Source organism: Onychostruthus taczanowskii, unplaced genomic scaffold (assembly GCF_017590055.1).
Source record: "Onychostruthus taczanowskii isolate IOZ18803 unplaced genomic scaffold, ASM1759005v1 scaffold201, whole genome shotgun sequence".
In the NCBI taxonomy this organism is placed as follows: domain Eukaryota; kingdom Metazoa; phylum Chordata; class Aves; order Passeriformes; family Passeridae; genus Onychostruthus; species Onychostruthus taczanowskii.
The window spans coordinates 79,412-98,399 of NW_024499252.1; the positions used below are offsets into that span (position 1 = coordinate 79,412).

At 54.0% G+C, this 18,988-nt stretch overlaps 1 protein-coding gene across 1 annotated transcript in view; it reads left to right on the forward strand.

Annotated features, from left to right (window-relative positions):
• Nucleotides 1–8,549, forward strand: part of ONECUT2 (one cut homeobox 2) — a 9,355-nt gene extending 806 nt beyond the window's left edge. Inside the window, 2 exon segments of the mRNA XM_041403827.1 lie at nt 1–317; nt 8,149–8,549. The exon segment at nt 1–317 is cut by the window's left edge and continues 35 nt beyond it. Coding sequence (XP_041259761.1) covers nt 1–317; nt 8,149–8,435 — 604 coding nt within the window. The 3' untranslated portion in view covers nt 8,436–8,549.
• The last annotated feature ends 10,439 nt before the right edge of the window (nt 8,550–18,988 follow it).

The window sequence follows — 18,988 nt, forward strand, 5'->3', positions numbered from 1 at the left end:
GCACGGCCCCGCGCTGCCCGCCGGCCGGGAGCGGCCGCCCCCCGCCGCCGGCCCGCAGGGCAGCGGCGCGGGGCAGCTGGAGGAGATCAACACCAAGGAGGTGGCACAAAGGATCACGGCGGAGCTGAAGCGCTACAGCATCCCGCAGGCCATCTTCGCCCAGCGAGTGCTGTGCCGCTCCCAGGGGACCCTCTCGGACTTGCTGCGGAACCCCAAGCCTTGGAGTAAACTCAAGTCCGGCCGGGAGACGTTCCGCAGGATGTGGAAGTGGCTGCAGGAGCCGGAGTTCCAGAGGATGTCTGCCCTGCGGCTAGCAGGTGAGTGCAAGCCGGTGCCAGGCGGGGAGCGCAGCGCGACCCTCGGAGCGCAGCGCCGACCGGCCGGCCCCGCAGTGCGTCCTTCTCCGGCCCGGCCCGGCCGCTTCCCGCTCCGCCGTGAACCGCGGGGCTGTGCGGAGCTAGCCGGTCCCCGCCTCCCGCAGCGCAGGCACCGCGCACCCCGGCTCTGTCCCGCGGGGGCTGTGCGGGGCTCGGGGCCGGCCGAGGGGCGCGCTCCGCTGCCGCTGCCGGGCGGCGGGGCCGGGGCTGCTCTCCAGGGCCGGGTGCTGAAGGCGCGCACTCCGCACCGCGCTCTCGGTGAGCATCCCTCCTGCTGCTGCCGGAGCTGCGGGGCCCACCGGGCGGGGGGGCTCCGCGTCCCGGGACAGGCGGGGCCGGTGGGAGCGGGCGGGGGCCGGACCCCGCGCAGCCCCCGCGGCCCCGGCCCGGCCGCATTGTCCGCGGAGGGCTCGCGGGCGCCCCCTGGCGCGGCCGCGGAGCGCCGCAGCCCCCATTGTTCTGCGGGGGCCGCGGGGGGGGCGGCGGGCAGCGACCCCCGGTACCGACCCCCGGTACCGAGCCCCGGTACCGGCCCCCGGCAGCGCCCGCACCGGAGGTGAGCGGGACAGACCCAGCTGTCCCCGCCGTGAGGCCGTGCGGGGTGCGCCCGCGGCGCGGTGGGTGCCCGGAGGTCGCCCCCCGGCGAGTGCGGGCCGGGCCCCGCCGCGGAGCACGGCCGGGGCTGCCTTCCCGCTGCCCGGAAAGCACGCGGCAGTGCTCGTGGGTGTAGGAGGACGCGGGGGGCTGTGGCACGGCCAGACACGCGTGGGACAAACCGCAGCATGGCGGGGGGGGCCAGGGGTCGGGGCGCTCTGCTCTGACAGCGATGAAAATCCTGGGATATTTGTGCCGCCGAGTCCGCCCTTCTTTTATTTCAATTGATCCCGACGAGGGCAGGTCTTTTCCCGGTGGGCAGGTACGCCTTGCCGGCACAGCCGGAGGGGTCTGAGGGGACGCGGGGGTCTCTGCGGTGGGGAGGTGGGCACAGAGAGTTCCCGCACGGGGGGCAGCTGCCGGGGGAGGCTGGGATGCGGCGGAGCAGGGCGAAGAGGAGCCACGGATGATTGATGGCCTTAATCCCTGGCCGACCTCTAACCAGAGGTGCTGCGGGTCAAACACCCACGGCCCGGGCTCTCCAGAATCCCCGTGGAGAGTGCTCGGGCTTTCCCGAGCTGCGGGGCAGTCCCGGCTGTGCTGCCCTTCGGGACAGGGACGCCGATGCCCTGCTCGGCCCCAAGGCCGACTGCAAACTCATCTCGTCCCTTCCAGCACCCGCGGGCATCCGGCTCTTCTCTCTGCTCGCGGCCACATGAAGGTGCCGGGGTCTGACAGGGGCGGCAGAGGCACAGCAAGGGGTTTGGGGTTTTTGCCGAGCACGCGGTGATGTCGCCTTCACAAACAAACGTGTATCGAGAGGGAAATCGATGCAGATAATGTTTAGAAGATTAAAAGAGCATTAATGCTGGCAACAGGAGCATCAACGCGTGGACCCGGTTCTCATTGATCTGGAACCTGAGCCGGCTCATTTCCAGTAACGTGGCTGGTGTTTTTCCTTCCCAGCACTGGTCCCGGGTGGGGGTTCCCCGTGGAGCCTTGCGTACAGAGCAGAAAATCAGGAATCACAGCTGCATGCAGAGTTACGCCTGTATAATTCTGGATCTCTGCTTTACCAGGCGCCCTGAATGCCTCTGCATCCAGGAGTAAAGTTTGGAGAGAGCTCAGGTCCATGGGCTCCCCATGGAGCGGGAAAGACCTTTGCAAATTACCTTTCCCTTCAGGAAATCGATTATTTTAATTTCCTTTTATTACCACGTGTGAATATGCGGCCCCATTGCCTCAGTGCTTCCTTCTCCCCCTTTACTCGCTTGCTTAAATCCCTCTGAGCCTGGGGAAAAAGCCACAAGTATTTCAGGTTTTTTAAAAGCAAAAAATACCCACCAGCTATTTGCTCCATACTCCTGGATATTTTTCCCAAGTGGGGTGGAAGGGAAGGGAAATCCCCCTCTCCCTGTGGGAGCAGTAGCAATGTGGGTGTGCTTAGTATTTTTTTCTTATTATAGAAGACATATATCTTGTCTATCCCATTCTAACCTAATCTAATTCAATGTTATTATTTCTGTGCTTATTGTCTTGTCTTGGGGGTCTTTAGGAGTCCTCTGTCGGGGGGCTCTGTGCGGGAAGGATCTGCTGTGCACGGGGAGTTCGTGGGTGCTCGGGGCTCCGGGGGCACAGCGCCCTTTTGGGGTGCTGGGGGGCTCTGTGCGGGCAGGGCAGTTCCGTGGGTGCTCGGGGCTCCGGGGGCACAGCGCCCTTTTGGGGTGCTGGGGGGCTCTGTGTGGGCAGGGAGTTCCGTGGGTGCTCGGGGCTCCGGGGGCACAGCGCCCTTTTGGGGTGCTGGGGGGCTCTGTGTGGGCAGGGAGTTCCGTGGGTGCTCGGGGCTCCGGGGGCACAGCGCCCTTTTGGGGTGCTCGGGGCTCCGGGGGCACAGCGCCCTTTTGGGGTGTTGGGGGGCTCTGTGCGGGCAGGGGAGTCCCTGGGTGCTCGGGGCTCCGGGGGCACAGCGCCCTTTTGGGTGCCCGTGCCCGTGTCTGGCCGGGGAAGCGGCCAGTTCCCTCCGCGGGACACCGTGCTGTCCCCGGGGCACGGCGGGGGCTCGGCCTGACCCTTTTACCCCAAAACCACCCCGGCATCATCCCGGGAGCTGGTCCCGGAGCGGGCTGGACCCCAAAGGAGCTGGTGCTCTTCCCGCCGGGAGCGCGGGGCTGCGCTCGGGCCGGGGCGCTCGGGGCTCCGGTCCCTGCCTGCCGCCGAGGGAACGTTTCGGGAAAGCCCCGACCGACAATCCCCAAATTTCTGCGGGGTCAGCAGAGCGCCTGTTCACCGCCCGCGGCGCCGGATCGCCTTATTGACGATTAAACGCGTTTGTAGCAAAACACCGTCAAGGGTTCATTCTCGCCGGGCTGCCCCATCCCCGCTCCGTGCTCTGAGCTGTCAGTACCACGGAGAGCGGCGGAGAGGGACGGGAGAGGGACCGAGGGACGGGAGCGGGGACCGAGGGACGGCAGCGGGGACCGAGGGACGGGAGCGGGGACAGAGGGACGGGAGCGGGGACCGAGGGACGGCACCCGGAGCGAGGCGAGGCCCGGCGAGCCCTGGGTGGCAGTGCCAGGAGTGAGCAGTGCCGCATCCCAAGTGCCACAGACCAAGGAGAGGGACCTCACCAGTGTGTCCTTTGTGCCCTACCACGCGGTTCTTCCCTGGATTTTGAGACTGTTTTGTTGTCTGTATCCCCAGCTGAAAATGAAGGCATGATAACATCTGTGTCAGGCACGTTACCTATTTATAAAGCAATTTCTTAGCGTTGAACTAAACATACAGGTATGTAAAGGTTCTTTGAGAGGTGCTTAGTGGCTTGAAATATCGGTGCTCTCCTCAGCTACAGATTAGTGGTTGTGTTTGAACAATCCATTGTGCTGCCGGCTGATACATTATATTTCTCACGTACCAACTTTCCAAAATAATCCCCTGCCCCAGCTCTTTGTTCCACGGCGTTTCTGAAGGCGTTTCTGCCACACAGAAATCTGCATCCTCTTTTTGCAAAGCAAACCAGTTTTATCGGTTTCTTGATTATTTGATGAAGTTAACTCTGAGTACATTTTGGATTAAATGCATTTCTGTATTTTCTCCCCTAATTTTTAAAAGAGACAATGAATTGGTCATCCTGTGTTGCTCATTCTGAAGCTGTTCTTCACTATTTCCTAGTAAGATTTCCCCCCCAGCATCTCTTATTTTCCCTGCATCTCTTGCCCGTCACTGAAATATCCCAAACTCAAGTATTTCTCTCCAGCTGAAAATTGCCACCATTTATTTGTGGCGAGGCAAGGTACAGGGGAGAACATTTTTGCCAAAAGGATTATTCCCAGTAACTGCTGTTGGTTCTTCCCACCCTCTGTAGGAGCATTTTTGTCCCCGGGTGCTCATCCTCGGTGCTCCTCCCTGGTATTATTCACAAAACCTTGTCCTGCATGTTGCTGCCATCCAGCAGCTGCCAGAGCTTTTCCTTCCCTTCCAATTAGCCCTTAAGGGGAGATGACAAGCTCCCTGCAGTACCCGGCACAGCTCGGAGCTCTGAAGGCAGCAGAGTCCTCATCAGAGCAGCTCCCCTGGAGCTGCCTTCAGAGTGCAAACGGGGCTCTGCAGGTGTGCAGAGAATGCATCTCGGAGGGAAGGCTGAGAGGGCTGAAAGGCACTGCACACATCGCTTGTCCTGACAGCCTGCCCCTTTCTTCAGGAGCTCCAAAGGGGATTTTTTTTACCTAAGCGATCTCTTCCAGGGCTTGCAGGTACAAAAAGCCCCTTAATGACTGGCCTTAATCTCACTTTTTTGTCTTTTAAACCCTTTGCTTCTCATCTTATCCCCACTAGACACAGCGAGGAAGAACTCAGCCTTCCTTCTGATAGCAATCTGTTTGTATTTAAGGCTCCCATCTTGTCTCCTGTCTTCTCTGGAAAAAGCCCATCCTACCAGGGCGATGAATATTCAGGGAAAGCACTACATCCGAGGGGACAGATAATACATCTCTTTTTCCAAGGTAAAAGATTTTGTATCCAGCTCTATCAATCTTGCAGACTTTTACATAAAAGGCTCTCTGATTTATAGAGGAGTTTGCACACAGAAATCATAGCAAACAGACTAATCTCAAATGGGTTTGGTGATAGCATCAGCCAGACAACTCGCTGACGGCAGAGAGAAATGCAATCAAAAAAGAAATTGGAGTGTTTTGGGGTTGTTTGGGGGGTTTTGAGCTATAAAATCAAACTGCTCCGTTGTGAAAAAAGGGACTCAAACCACTGGTAAATGCTGCTCAGAGGAATTATTAGACAAGCGATAGAGGCTGGCAGGTTCCCAAAACGCAAATTGTCTCCAAGACCAAAATATCTCTCAGTAAGCAGGGAACATATTTATGAGCAGCGGTGATTTTCCAGCAGTTCTCATCCCCTCCTAATGGGATGGGAGCACGGGGCCGAGGCATTAAGCTTTGGCAAGCAGCACTGGGCTGCAGGAGGTGAAGGAAGAGCAGAGGTCTTCCTCAGAGGGGGGGGCTTCCCACACGCCTTCCTCTCCATGCTGAGAGGGAAAAATCAGGTGGGGTTCCAAGAGAACACCTTGGAAACAAGCGGGCTGTCAGCTTCTTTCTCAGAGCATTGCAGGAATCCCTGCATCTCCAAACAGGGAGCACCTCACCGTTGCAATGGATGAGCACTTCTCTGCAAGAACAGAATTTTACTTGGTGCTACGCATCCAATCTGGATAAATGCCATCAAGGGCATTCCTAGGGTGGCAAAATTTAGGATTTTATTGTGTGTGCAGCAGCTGGGCTGCCCACCCCGACAATGTGATTATTTGCATCTTCATTCTGATTGCTCCTTGTTCCATAATGATTTTGTACACAGCGGAGTACTTAACCTAATTTGTATTGATCTCAATCGCTCTCATTCGTGCATACTTAATTCAGAGACGTAATCAAATTGATTTCTGAGGCCTAGTTTTTAAAAGATTGTAGTAACAGGGATATGCAAGGGGTTGCTTTAAGTGAACCAGAGCAAAAGAAAAACATTTTAAATCTTTAGGAAACCTTTTGACGGTCATTTCATTGTGTTCAGTATTACCAGAGTAATTCCGTTTCCCTCACATTGAGGGAAAAAATCGAATAGAGGAGCAGTTTTAGTTCCATCAGACAGATAACTGGGTTTGGGTGACTTTGCACCCACACAAACCGCACAGGCGGGATCCATACTCACCGCTTGGCCTTAGGAGCAGCGGACACTGAGGACATACTGCTGGATTGAGGGAATATCAGTCCCTGCTTGGCCCCTTCTTAGCACCTGCTCTTTGTTTCGTGGCTGCAGGGTCGCTTTTGTTAAAACATCCAGGGGCAGAGAGGCACAGGAGCCGTGTTGGGGATGCTTCCAGCATCCCGGGGCTGCTCGGGCCCCTGGGACCCCTCCGGGGCCTCTTCCTCCTTCTGATGCCGGTGACCTTGGTGTCCTCATCTCTGTGTCACTCCTGGAGAGGTGTGGGAGCCTTGGAGCGTCCCTGCCACATGCCTGAGGGCTCACAGGGTGGGGTTGAGCAGCTCCCGTGCTGTTTCTATTGAAGAGCATCTTTAATCCAACGCAGAAGAAAAAGATTTCATTGTATCTTTTTTTCCACAGTTTCAGTTCTTGCTGCTTGTCCTTTTTCTTCCATAGAATATGTTCAGGTTTGACCACAGCTAATAAATCAAATTGTGCTTAGAATCCAGATGGTCTCTTCCCTTCCCTCTGCTGTTAAAACCTTTCTCTTTCTTCCCGGAAAATCACTTGATTTTATTAGAGTGCTCACCCCATTTTTCTCTGCTGAGAGATGCACGTCAGGTGCAGCGTTTGCCTTTGTGGGGCCTTTTCAAGAGCAAACTCAACAGTTCAAGGAAAGTATTTACTGAATGCATCAAAAAGCACATACCTCTGCATTATTTATTATCAGATACCAATAACTGTAAAACGCAGAGTATCTCAGGACATAAATTAGTGATGGTAGGAAACACTCCACCGGTCCCAGTGTCCCGGAACCGATTAGGAGCTGCAGCAAAGATGCTGCTGCTCATCACGTCCCCAGCACCAGGGACACGTGGCCAAGTGAACCCAGCTTAAACATCTGCTTTTTCAGCTCAGACAGGCAGCTGGATGTTATCTGCAGTGTCAGAGAGCCCAAATTCTTCCCTCCTGCTGCCTTTCAGCCCGACTCTCAGGACCAGCCTTGCGCTTTGGGGTGTTTGGAGCTCTGACCTTCACCTCCCTCCCGGAGGCTGCTCTGCTGCAGCCACTGGAATTTGGCAGCTGAGAGGGGTCGGGCTCAGGCACTCCAAGAAAACCACCCCATTTTCCTGCAGAAATGCTGCGAGATCTGTGCCTGCACGGAAGGATGCAGCCAGTGCCACAGTGGCTGAGCCAGGCTCCACACAGGCACAGCCCTGACTGGGTTAATTACAGACATTTCCACAGGCTGACTTTTACTTTTGGGCCAGCTTCATTTCACATTCCAGACCTGCAGAATTATTTAACAGGGCTGCTTAAAACCCGCCCTCTTATCAATTCTCTGGGCTCATTTTGTCCCAGCACATTACCTAACCATGTCAACATATGGATTTTCTCTTCGTGCCCGGCGCAGACGGCCTGGGCAGGCTATTTTTAAGTGTGGGTGTGCTCCGGCAGCGGTATTGGTTTCAGCACTTGCTGTTCTCTCTCTGCTAATAAATACAGAGCAGCTATTAATACGGATGGGTTTTAGGATCCATTAGCACCGCTGCCCTGCGTGACCCGAGCTCTGATGGCTGGCTTCAGCCTCGGGACGTGGCCCGGGAAGGGGGACAGGCGATGGGAGCGGTGCCCTGGGGTGGTGGCACTGCAGGGATGGGGCAGGGCAGGGCCAGGCCAGCCCTGCATGCCCTGGGAGGCCAAGGAGCTCCATGGTGCTTTTTCCCCTTGGTGCTCACGCCAAGGTGCTGCTACCAGAGCTTCGAGTGGGGTTTGCTTTGGGCTGTTATTCCTGGCTGTTGAGAGGCGTTGGGGGTAGAAAAGCAATGCGGCCCACCGGATTCCTCTGGGAGCGCTCCGGTCCCGTGTGCCAGAGCGCTGCTGGCTCAGCCGGTGACACCGTCGGGGTAGCTGGTGGGGTCTGTGGGCACCACCCTGACACTTTCTCTCTGTCTCTGCCACCCCCCCTTCCCAGCCTGCAAACGCAAAGAGCAAGAGCCCAACAAAGAGCGGAACAACTCCCAGAAGAAATCCCGCCTGGTTTTCACGGACCTCCAGCGCCGAACGCTCTTCGCCATCTTCAAGGAGAACAAGCGTCCCTCCAAAGAAATGCAGATCACCATCTCCCAGCAGCTGGGCCTGGAGCTCACCACCGTCAGCAACTTCTTCATGAACGCCCGCCGGCGCAGCCTGGAGAAGTGGCAGGACGACCTGAGCTCGGGGGGCTCCTCCTCGGCCCCCAGCAGCTGCACCAAGGCGTGAGCGGCGCGGCGCGGAGAGAGCGGCCTGGCGGCACGGCCCTGGCCGGAGACTAAAGCACAATCCCCCCGCAAGCAAGGCCAGCCAGCTGTTGGTTCCTACGGCTTCTCGTCAGTCTTAGCTCCACGTTAACCTCTCTCCACACAACGCTATGCTCAGGACAGGCGAAGCGGGTCTGGAACGTAGGGGAGTCGTTCTCGAGCCCCCCCCGGGTTTCCGTGCTCGGCGAGCCACAACGGAGCACAAAGTCGGATACTAAAAACCCAAGATGCCGTTTTTAAACTCAGGCATGGTTTTTTTGTTTTAAGGGGGGGGGAAAAAATCAGATTCATCAGATTCAGGGTTTTTTTTTGGTTGTTTTTTTTTTAGTTTAATCGGATCAGAAAAGTGCAGTTCTCTTGAGCTCGAAGCATCAAGCACAAAGCCGCGTCCGGCCCTGGGCTGCCGGGACGGCGGTGCCGGCTGCAGCCTGACATCCCTGGAACACGAGCCTCAAGCACAGCTGGCAGTTCCTCACCAGCTCTGTGTCTGCACCTAATGCACGCTCAGGAGGTCGACGGAACTGCTGCAGCTCGCAATGTTTTGGGTGACTTAGGTTCATTTACGTTCTCACATCCTTTTTTTTGGTTTCTGGGAATCTGGTTTCTCCTCGGCGACGGCTGTTACCGAAACCTTTTTAGCGTTCGGCGTATTTTTGTTCCTTTTATCTGTATTTTGTGGTACTTCCAAGCAGGAAAAAGAAACAGCAGCAAGCCCTTCAGATGCCACCGCCCGTTTCAGATGTGCCGCCTTTAGCTCTAGCTCATCCCTAAGTTCCTTTTCCCCGCCGGTTCCCCGAGCCTGCGGGAACACAGCACACCAAAGAGACAGGATTTCTGCAAGCCAAAGATGTTTATACCTCGCCGTTTCCCTCGGCGGGTGGCTGGCCGGCGCTGGGGGAGCCCGGCGAGCCGCACGGCCTCTCTCAGCTCCGTGCCCGGGGGCCGCCCTGGCGGCGGCACGCTCCGCCACAGACACTTGAGACTTTTTTTTTTTGTTTTTATGTACTGCTTAATCGAAACCAAAGAAACGTTTTCTGCACCTACTTCTTCTGCAACGAACTGTTCCGTTGAAAGATGAAATAAAAAAAAAAAAAAAAAGATTTAAAAAAAAAAACCAAGGAAGCATGTCAGGAAGCAAACGAGTCCCACACTGTGTTCTACGAACATCTTGGACGTTTTCCGAAGCAGATCTCAAAGAAAGGGTTGACGAGAACGAGAACAAAGCAAAGCCGGTACAATTGCTGCTTCATTTGACGACTCGAGTCCTCTTAAAGTTGAAGATTGTCTTTAATTTGTGCCTATGCAGTTTTTTTCAAAAGAACAAGGAACAGAGCAACCAAAACCTCGACAGCTACAATACCAAAGATGAGGATTCTCACCACTTGTGTTTCGGTTTGTTTCTCCTCTTGCACGACTAATGCACATAACCCCACTGATCTCTGGACAGGTAACCCCTCGTGAGTCTTGGTGCAACCACAAGGGTGGGTTCCTTTGTGTTTTCCCCGTTTCTGCCCCACGCAGCATCTCCCTGAGAGCTGCAAGTGCAGGATGTTGGGATGCTGCCCTGGTGCATCTCCTCCCTCCGGGAAGCGACTCGTGGCTTGGCTGTGACTTGTGTGTTGGTCTGGAGCTGTGAACAGCCACCCTCCTGTACGTGGCATCAGTCGAGTGACCTCCACCCTTCTTTCTCCTCCCCAGGGGTAAAACTTAAAATATGTGTCACTGTGAGTGCTGAGCAGCACCACTGTCACTTGCAATATGTGTCACTGTGAGTGCTGAGCAGCACCACTGTCACTTGCAATATGTGTCACTGTGAGTGCTGAGCAGCGCCACAGCCCCGGCTCCAAACCTCCACCTGAACCAAACCCGAGTGTTCAGCAGTTCCTGGGGCAGTTCAGGAGCTGATTCTGACATATTAGCCTTGTTTGATCCAGGTCGTGACACATCTTGCTCCTCTCTGCCTTCATACAAGGGCTTCGTTTTAACTGCTTCACAGAACTGCTGCAGTCGCTTTCCAACGACTGCGCTTAAAATAGAAAAAAAAATAAAAAATCAAGAAGCCGTGTCTGCTCAGGGCAGGAAAAGTTTCTGGAAAGTAAATTCAGGATCCCCGTAGCTAAATTGACAGCACGTGCCTGCTCTGGGGATCTTTGACAGATTCCAAAGAGATTTGGAGAATCCTTGTAGCCAGACATGGAACGAACTTGGAAAAAAAATATGGTCCCAATCTCTCTGGATGTGTCCAGGGGGCTCCTCACCCAAATGCCAGATGTTTGAGTGCAGAGTTTGGAGCGAGCAGGCTGTGGAGCAGCTGAAGTTTCACTTTCATTCCCACCTGAGTGTCCATCAAACCAGCCCCTGGTGCGTTTTGATCTGGGCATTGCCCTCGGGGGAGCTGTCAGTGCAGTGCCAGGGGGTGACACGGGAGCAGTGACAACCCCAGCGAGAGGGCAGGGATGCATCCCTCAGGGAATGAGCCCCAGGCATCCTCTGAGCGTGTGGGACAGCTCACCTGAGGGACACTCACCTGGGGACATCCCGCAGCTCTGCCTCCCACCTTCCCCACGGGCACAGGGGAGCTGCCACAACTCCTCAAAGATCTCCTTGCTCCCGCTCGCAGCTCATCCAACAGCCCCAACAAAGGGAGTTTAGATCAGGCACTGAATTCCAAATTTCTCTTCGGTGAAATTCTTGAAATGGTTTTATTTTGGTTTTTTTTTTCCAGACGCCTGCGGGTTGTAACCCGATATATTATCTATCAATAATGTAATTTATTTAATGTAGTCTTAGGGCAGGTCCTGAGATCTCTGTTCAGCCTGAATCCCATTGTGTTTCGGTTTAGCTTTTGAATTCAGCGGGAGGTTTGAATGTAGATGGGGGTCGGGCCCTGATTTTAGCTATTTGTATCTATTTAATTCAGTTTGGGAGTAACTTTGCTTATTTGTCCCTAGGACTGCATCGAGGATGCAAAGCCTGTCAGTAAATACAATTCAGAGCTGGGATTGCTTTGTAGAGCAGCCAGCTTCTGTCAGACAGGGGAAGAACAACTCCTTCTGGATAACAGAAATCTAGTTTTAATTCCTTAATTCATTTTAATTGTTTAAATATCAGCGTTTAAATTATTTAAGTTAATCTCTTCCTTCCTGATTAGAAAGCGTGACATACCTTTATTATGGCACATAATATAACTTATTTATTTAACTTATTCATTGTCACCCGGGGATGCCCTCGTAGAGTTTTTATTTTTTAATTAGAGTTATCTATAAAGCACTACAGCTGATTTCCCATAAGAACAGCAGAGCGAACTTTGAGGACAAGCAATGAATATTCAACCTGAAACTGTGCGTTCAGAAAAATAAGGGAAAAAAAGCAAAAAAAAAAAAAAAAAAGGACACTGGGATACTTTGCCTGAACTTTGTGGCTTCTTAAAACTTAAGCTGGGAGAAAAATAATCCATGCCAAGGAAAAAGAGAGAAACCCTTAAAGTAGCTGCTTCCAAGAATGAACTTCTGTGTGTGGAAAAAAAAAAGAAAAAGAAAAAGGAAAAAAAAAAAGGAAAAAAAGAAAAAACCCAGAAAAAAACCTTTCTATTTCTAGTGAGAACCAAAGAGGCTACCTCACTGACTTTTCCATTTGTAATTTTAATCGTGTCGATGATACCAAAGATACCAAAGATTTCTTTCTCCGTGCGGTCTGCATCCTGCTTGTGCTCTCCCCCCGTTCTGCTCCCTCCCTCCCTCAGCAGAGCCCGGATTCCCAAAGAAACGCTTCCCTGGAAGCTGCCAGCTCTGGTGCTGCCCTTTCCCCTGCTCCTGCCCGCTCCGGGGGCTCTCCCGCGGGCTCTGTCCGTCCGCACATCCCGGGGGACCTGGTGCTGCCCTTTCCCCTGCTCCTTCCTCCTGCTGCCCGCTCCGGGGGCTCTCCCGCGGGCTCTGTCCGTCCGCACATCCCGGGGGAAGCCGCTCCGCGGGTGTCCCAGCGGCAATTAGCATCGCTAATTATTGTTATTCTCGTGCTCCGGGGCCGGGGAGGAGCCGCTGCGCGCACCCAGGAGCCGCTCCCTTCTCCTTGCTCACCTTTGGTTGTTGTTTACAATTACCGTTTTCAGCTACAAATCAATTAATTACTTTTCCTCGAGTTAGCGATGAAGCGAGGCTGCATTAAGCTCCATTAGCATGGCGCTCCTGAGCGATTGCTTCCTTCCAGGTTCGGGCGTTTGGGGAATTGGCGGTGCCCTTCGGCACGGGGGTTTCGGTGCTGTTTGTAGAGGGTTGAAGCGATGCCCCGAGCAAGCCGAGCCCAGCCCCGGGCACAGCATTCCCTGAGGAATCTGTCCCTGAGGTTACCCAAACGCAGCGAACGCTCCGCTTTAATGAAGTGCTGCCTTTTCTTTTTGTGTTTCTTCGGGGCTTTGAGTTCTGTGTTGGAAACGGTAGGACTTGACAAGTGTGCTTTTCTCTCTGTCTCTGTGTTCCTTCAATCCAAAGCTATAATAATTCTCAGGATGCCTTCTGGCCCGGGGGGAGCCCTCGGACACGGACAGTCCCCAGAGCTGGCAGGGTCCCCGCGGCCCCCCCGACTCCTGCTTCACTTGCAAAGAGTGACGTTACCACGGGACGAGTGCCTTGCTTGAACCAAAGCAACCATTTTGCCAGTCTAGACCTCTCTGTGCTTTTTTTTTTGGTTTTTTAATTCTTCCTGTGAATACCTCAGCTTTGACCGGGCCGCCGAATCGTACCTGGTGGGCTTTTGTACTGCGGTGCTTTGCAATGCAGCCCTGCAAAGAACAGACTCCTGATAAAACCAAAGGCTCTCCTCCTCTTCCTCTTCCTCCCCCCTGTCCCTGATCTCTCTCTCTCTCCACGGTTCCAAAGCTTTATTACGAACTGGGCACGTTGGCAACGCAGACCGTGCAATCCCTTACCGAATTTTCTCAGATATACCTCATAGAGAATAGCTGTTTAGAGTAATGTTATTATAGCGTATGTAAGAAATTATTCACTGTTTCTTTTTGGTAACTGTGATTTAAAAGGAAAAAAAAAAAAAAAACCAAACAAAAAAAAAACAAACCAGAAAGAGAAGCTTTATATGTTTTAGGTTGTGCTTTTGTACTAGACGGAGAAGGTGCGCTTAAAAATGTACGTCAGTCTTTCTTCCCATTGGGGTTTTTTTTTTTTTTGTTATTATGGATGGAGGAAAAGTTGCAGAATGAGCCCAAAGTTTACAGTTTCATATTTTGCTGAAGAAACAATCTGTGTTCATTTGCTCTGTCGGAGGGGAAAAAAAAAAAAAAAGAAAAAAAAAAAGAAAAAAATTATTTTCTACATTTGTGCTACTCGGTCTGAAGAGCTGATTGTCCTGTGTGACGGTGTAGTATTATAATTAGCAACTGCCAATCAGCGCTGCCATGTTTATGCATGAGGCAAACCCTTAGCAGTGTGATGCATCGTGGTTCTTAATGGCAACTTCTTCCTTTGGGTTTGGGACGAGCTCTTTGGCTTGGTGGTGTTTATTTGTGCATGGAGCCTGTTAGCTGTTCGCGCTCGTGTTTGCGTTTACGCCGCGAAATCACGCCCGGCGCCGCTCGGGGCCCGTGTCCAGACCAGCTCTGGGCTGTCCCCGTGTTCTACAGACCCAAATTCAATCCCGATGAAATCGCCATTTGAGGAGGAGTTTGGCCAAGCGGCGATTCCATCCCTTCAGTTCCCACCCGCGTCCTGCTCCCGGCGGAGGCTGCCCCGCGTTTGTCGCCAGCGTCGGGAGCACCTTTGGCTCTCTGGCAGCCCCTGGGCAAGCAGGACGGGCCGGGATGGGTGCTCAGGGTGGGCAGGACACGCGAGGCCGGGCCAGGGTGGGTGCTCAGGGTGGGCAGGACACGCGAGGCCGGGCCAGGGTGGGTGCTCAGGGTGGGCAGGACACGCGAGGCCAGGCCAGGGTGGGTGCTCAGGGTGGGCAGGACACGCGTGTGAGCCGTGTCACCCATCCGCGCACGCCAGCTCAGCTGTGTCCCGTGCTGCTCCTGCAGCCCCTTGCCCGCCCCCTGCACTTTGTTGAGGTGCTTTATCCCCTTTTTGATTTGTCCAGATTCACCCTTGTTTGAGGATGGGTTTGTTTTTTTCTCACTGGCCCAGCTTCAGAGCCCCACGTGCCCCGCTCCCTGGACGCAAAGCTCCGTACCCTGCGCTCTGCGTGGAGAGGCAGGCCTGGGCAGGGGGCAGTGGCAGGCTCCTGCCATCATCTGTCTGTCACCAAGGGTACATCAGAGATGTGCCCTCGTTAGTGCAAGGAGACCGAGCTGTTATTTGTTGCGATAACAGCGAAAGCCGTGTGATACAGCTGGGTCCTTTTCTCTCCCGATTTCTCTGCCAAAGACAGTAACAGACACAAGAGCTTGAAGCAGGGGCTTTTCTAAGACACTTGATGATTGTAACAGTGGTTAATCTCCCAGAAAGCTTTTTTCCTTCCGCAATAAGCAGAGCGGGATGCCACCACTCCTCAGCGACAGCGAGTCCACCTGCATTCCTCAGCCCGGAGGCCACAGGGGCCACGTGAGGCCATGGCAAGGGCACAGCGGGGCTGCCACCGGCCGCTCCAGCTGCCTGCAGTTTGCCAAGGTACTCGGATTATGAAATGTAAGGTCTATTTTATTATGTCATTTTATGTCCTTTTTTAAACTTTGTGGAAGGTGGTATGTGGAACTGAGTGTCAGCTGAGTTTTTTCAGACAAATAAAGTAGCTAAAGAGTGAATGTTATTTTATCATTAAAGGGTTTTTACTCACTGATTTGTGCCAATAGATGTCCTTTATCTCAATGACAAGTATTACGTTGCTTTCAAAGTTTTATTTATAGCTATTGATGTAAAACCCACACACACAATATTATTTGCCAAAGTTCAATAAAGGAGGAAAACAACGCTTTCGCTTCCTTGTGCGATCCAAAGTTTCTGATTTTTTCCCCCAGGGTTTTTTTCCACCACAGCCCATCCCACACCCAGGGGTGCAGGGGAGCCAAGCAGGGCTCGGGCTGCTGCAGCTCTCAGGGACAGGGAGGGGTGAGGAGAGCTGAGCACAGCCACGCTAACGCAGGCCCCACATCCCAAAAAAAAACCACCACCTGGCACCGAGGGCCTGGCCAAGCATGAGCAGCAGCACTTGGGAAAGGATCTGGCACCTTCTCCCAGGAGCACAGCCTGGGATATTGCAGGAGAAATCACTTTAGGTAAGGCATGGAATTATGTGATGCAATGTGCATTTATGTTAGTTATTGCACTTTCTTTCCCTGAAGCAGCTCTCTACGGGAGGAGGCAGGAGGTTCCTGGAGCTGAAATTCCATGGCAAGGAGGATGTAGCAGGTTTGCCTTCATTCATTCTTTCATTCATTCAGTCAGTCACTTACCCTAGCTGTGGACAAATCTTGTTTGTTTTGTTTCCTCAAAAAAAACCCAACCAAAGTGCACAAGTAAAGCACTTCGTGGTATTTCTGTCTTTGAAAACCAAACCAAAGCAGCCCTGTCTTGCCCTAAATCCCTTCTCTGAGCACCTGGAGCAGGGTCAGCCTGGGGGGACCCCTAGCACCGTGTCCCAGCCCCAGAGCTGTGCAAGGTTTCTTGTCCGGGCTCTAACCTTGGCACCAACTAACCTCGGGGTTAATAAACCAGCACCGTGTCCCAGCCCCAGAGCAGTGACAAGTGCAAGGTTTCTTGTCCAGGCTCTAACCTTGGCACCAACTAACCTCGGGGTTAATAAACTCACTGAAAAATTTGTTTTCACAATTCTCTTTGTGTCCCTCTCTGGAAACTGAGCCAGGATTCTGCCATTCATTAAATTCACACCGCTTCGTTTCACTTTGCCCAGCGGCCACGGGCGCAGATAAAGGCAGAGCTGTCCCCTCAGCACTTTGTGTCACAGAGGCCAGGACGTGCCTCTGCCAGCCTCCTTTCCTTCTCCCTCTGGCTGGGCTGGGCAGGGGGAGCCCCCTGTGCCCCCCGGCTGCCTGAGGAGTGTTTTCTTCCTGAGGAGCAGGCTGCAGGGGCAGTGCCACGGCTGCGGATAAAAACCTTTAACAGCACAGAGGAGAGAGGGGTGACACCGAGACTAATGCAGCTGGCAGGTCATTTCCATCTGGCCCGCAGGATTGCTCCCCCGGGGATGCGTTTTGCAGGCACTTAGCAGCGGGCACAGCTGGGAGAGGGAAATGGGACCGTTTCATTAAGCTGCCCGAAGCTGAAGGATGGGCTGGGTGTGAGGTGGGACTGCAGCCGCTCGGGGTCCAGCGGATCCCCTCAACTCAGCGTTTCCTAACCCTGCCGAGATTCCCAGTAAAAAGTGCTGTGAAGCCCCCTGAGGAGCAGACACGGCGCTGCCATCCTCCTCCTCCTCGGGCGGTGCATCTGTCAGGACGAGCAGTAATGAGCTGCAGATGAAGCGCTGGCAGCTCTTCTGATCCAAACACTCCACAGCAATTGAAACCCTGCGGGGAATTCCCTCGGGAAACAGCCTGCAGGGAAAGCGAGTCAGGGCGAGGGAAGCGGGTTTCTTCTGGAGGAAAACAGCGGGAGCTGATTTTTTTGTGCTGATTTTCAGCACGTGTGGGATGGAGGCGCTGAAGGGAAACAACCAGGGCAAAAAAACCACCTTGGAACAGGCAGCGTGGCAGCGGGATCATCAGCTGGGAACGGCTGTCACCAGTGCCCAGGCACAGAGAGGAGAAGCCAAAGGCAGCTCTGCCTGCCACAGGCTGCACCCAACCTTCGGCACACAAACCTCCAGGAGTGACTCCGGGCTCCGGCTCAGAAAGGGACGATGGCAGGAAGCCATAAGATATTAACCCAGCAGATTAAAACATACAAGACCACTTTGGGTCATGTTACACCTCCCGCCTGACAGCACAAGCAGTCCAAGGCAGTAAAAGACAGGCGTAATGGCCCAGTAACACGGGATAAAAGCGCTGGGGGAGTTGGCTGTGAGGAGCCCGGCCCCCCCCGGACTCCTCACATCATCCCTTAAGTGCTCGTTTAAGCTTCCTTGGAAATGCCCCTGCTCGCTGCAGAAACGCATTTAGGCCTCAATTGCGGGTGATGTTCACACGTTATGGATCATCCCTAAAAAGGGCAGGAGAATGCAGGATTCCCGTGACAGCTCCCTGTTCTGTCATTCCGGGAACTGCCAGGCTCCGGGTCTGCAGTGCCCATCCCTGCCCCGGGAGCCACGGGATCACGGCCAGCACTTCCAGAGACTCACAGAATCATCTGGAATGCGTCCGGGCTGCAAGGGAGCTTAAAGGCATGCCAAGGGCAGGGACACCTTCCAGCAGAGCAGCGCTGCCAGCCAGCATGCTCCTGCACAGCTCCAGGGATGGCACGGAGCCCTCTGTCCCCTCTCTGTGGCCTTCGGGGCTCAGCTGGCAGCGGAGCAAAGGCTCTGTGTGCTGGAGATCACCCCCTCTGGAGAGACAATCCATCTCCACACAGGCACGGGAAGGATGCTCGTCAGCCAGGCCAAAGGGCTCAAATTAAATAACCTTGTGCTGGGCACTGCTGAGACAGATTTAGCAGGAAAACAAAAGGCAGGTTTTAGAGCTGGTGCAAATCTGCACATCCCTGTGCTCTACAGGCAGAAGTAGAACCTGCTCCTGAGGGCTTGAAATGCTGATTGACAACTAAATCCCTTGTCCAGGTTGTGCTGCTGGAGACAAGGACTTCCACAGAGCATGAGAGACGCAGCACAGCCCGAACACGCTCGGGAATTTGCTCCTGGAAATGTGAAAAAAGCAAGCCCTTGGGAAAGAGGGAGGGAAGGAAAAGTGCCTCCACGACGTCAGAGGCTGTTTTGGATTCAAATATGACATTGCCAGAGTTCTGCCAGGCTCACAGAGCCAAATCCCCACTCAAAGAGAACACAGCAGAGCTTGGGCTGAGATTCCAGGAGGAAAGAAGCACCACGGCTGCTCTCCTCCCTATTTCCCACCTTCCATTGTGTCAGGTTTGCATCCTGCTCTCTCCCAGTCACAAGAGCTCACTAATGGATCAGCTTAAGCATCCAGCATCTCCAATCCCTGCTCTAGAAAACAATCAATCGAGCACTTAATTAGTAACATAGCAAGGAGCTGCCCAGAGACCGCTAAGAGGGAACAGAATAAATTATCCATCGCAGGTGGGACCCCACACCAGGGCAGATCCCTGATTCACTGTCTTCTCCAGTGTTTTTAGGGGTGTGACCCAGCCCAGCCTGGCACCAGAGGTGCAGAGAGAGCTTCAAACACCAGCACAAAGGGCTCTCACAAAGACACACAGCTCAGCTGTTTCCTCAAAGAACTTTAATGGGAATTCCATCCTTATGGCAAATGACAGTAGGAGCAGCCAAATTTGCTGTGTTACATCAAATGGAAGTCCTTGGTCAATGTGAAATGCATGTGTAGGGCTAAAAGCAAGGATCTGTGCACATGTGGCATGAACAAAACCAAGGGAGCTGCTCTGTCTTGGGGATCCCCAGCTCTCTGGGCACGGCAGAAGGGAG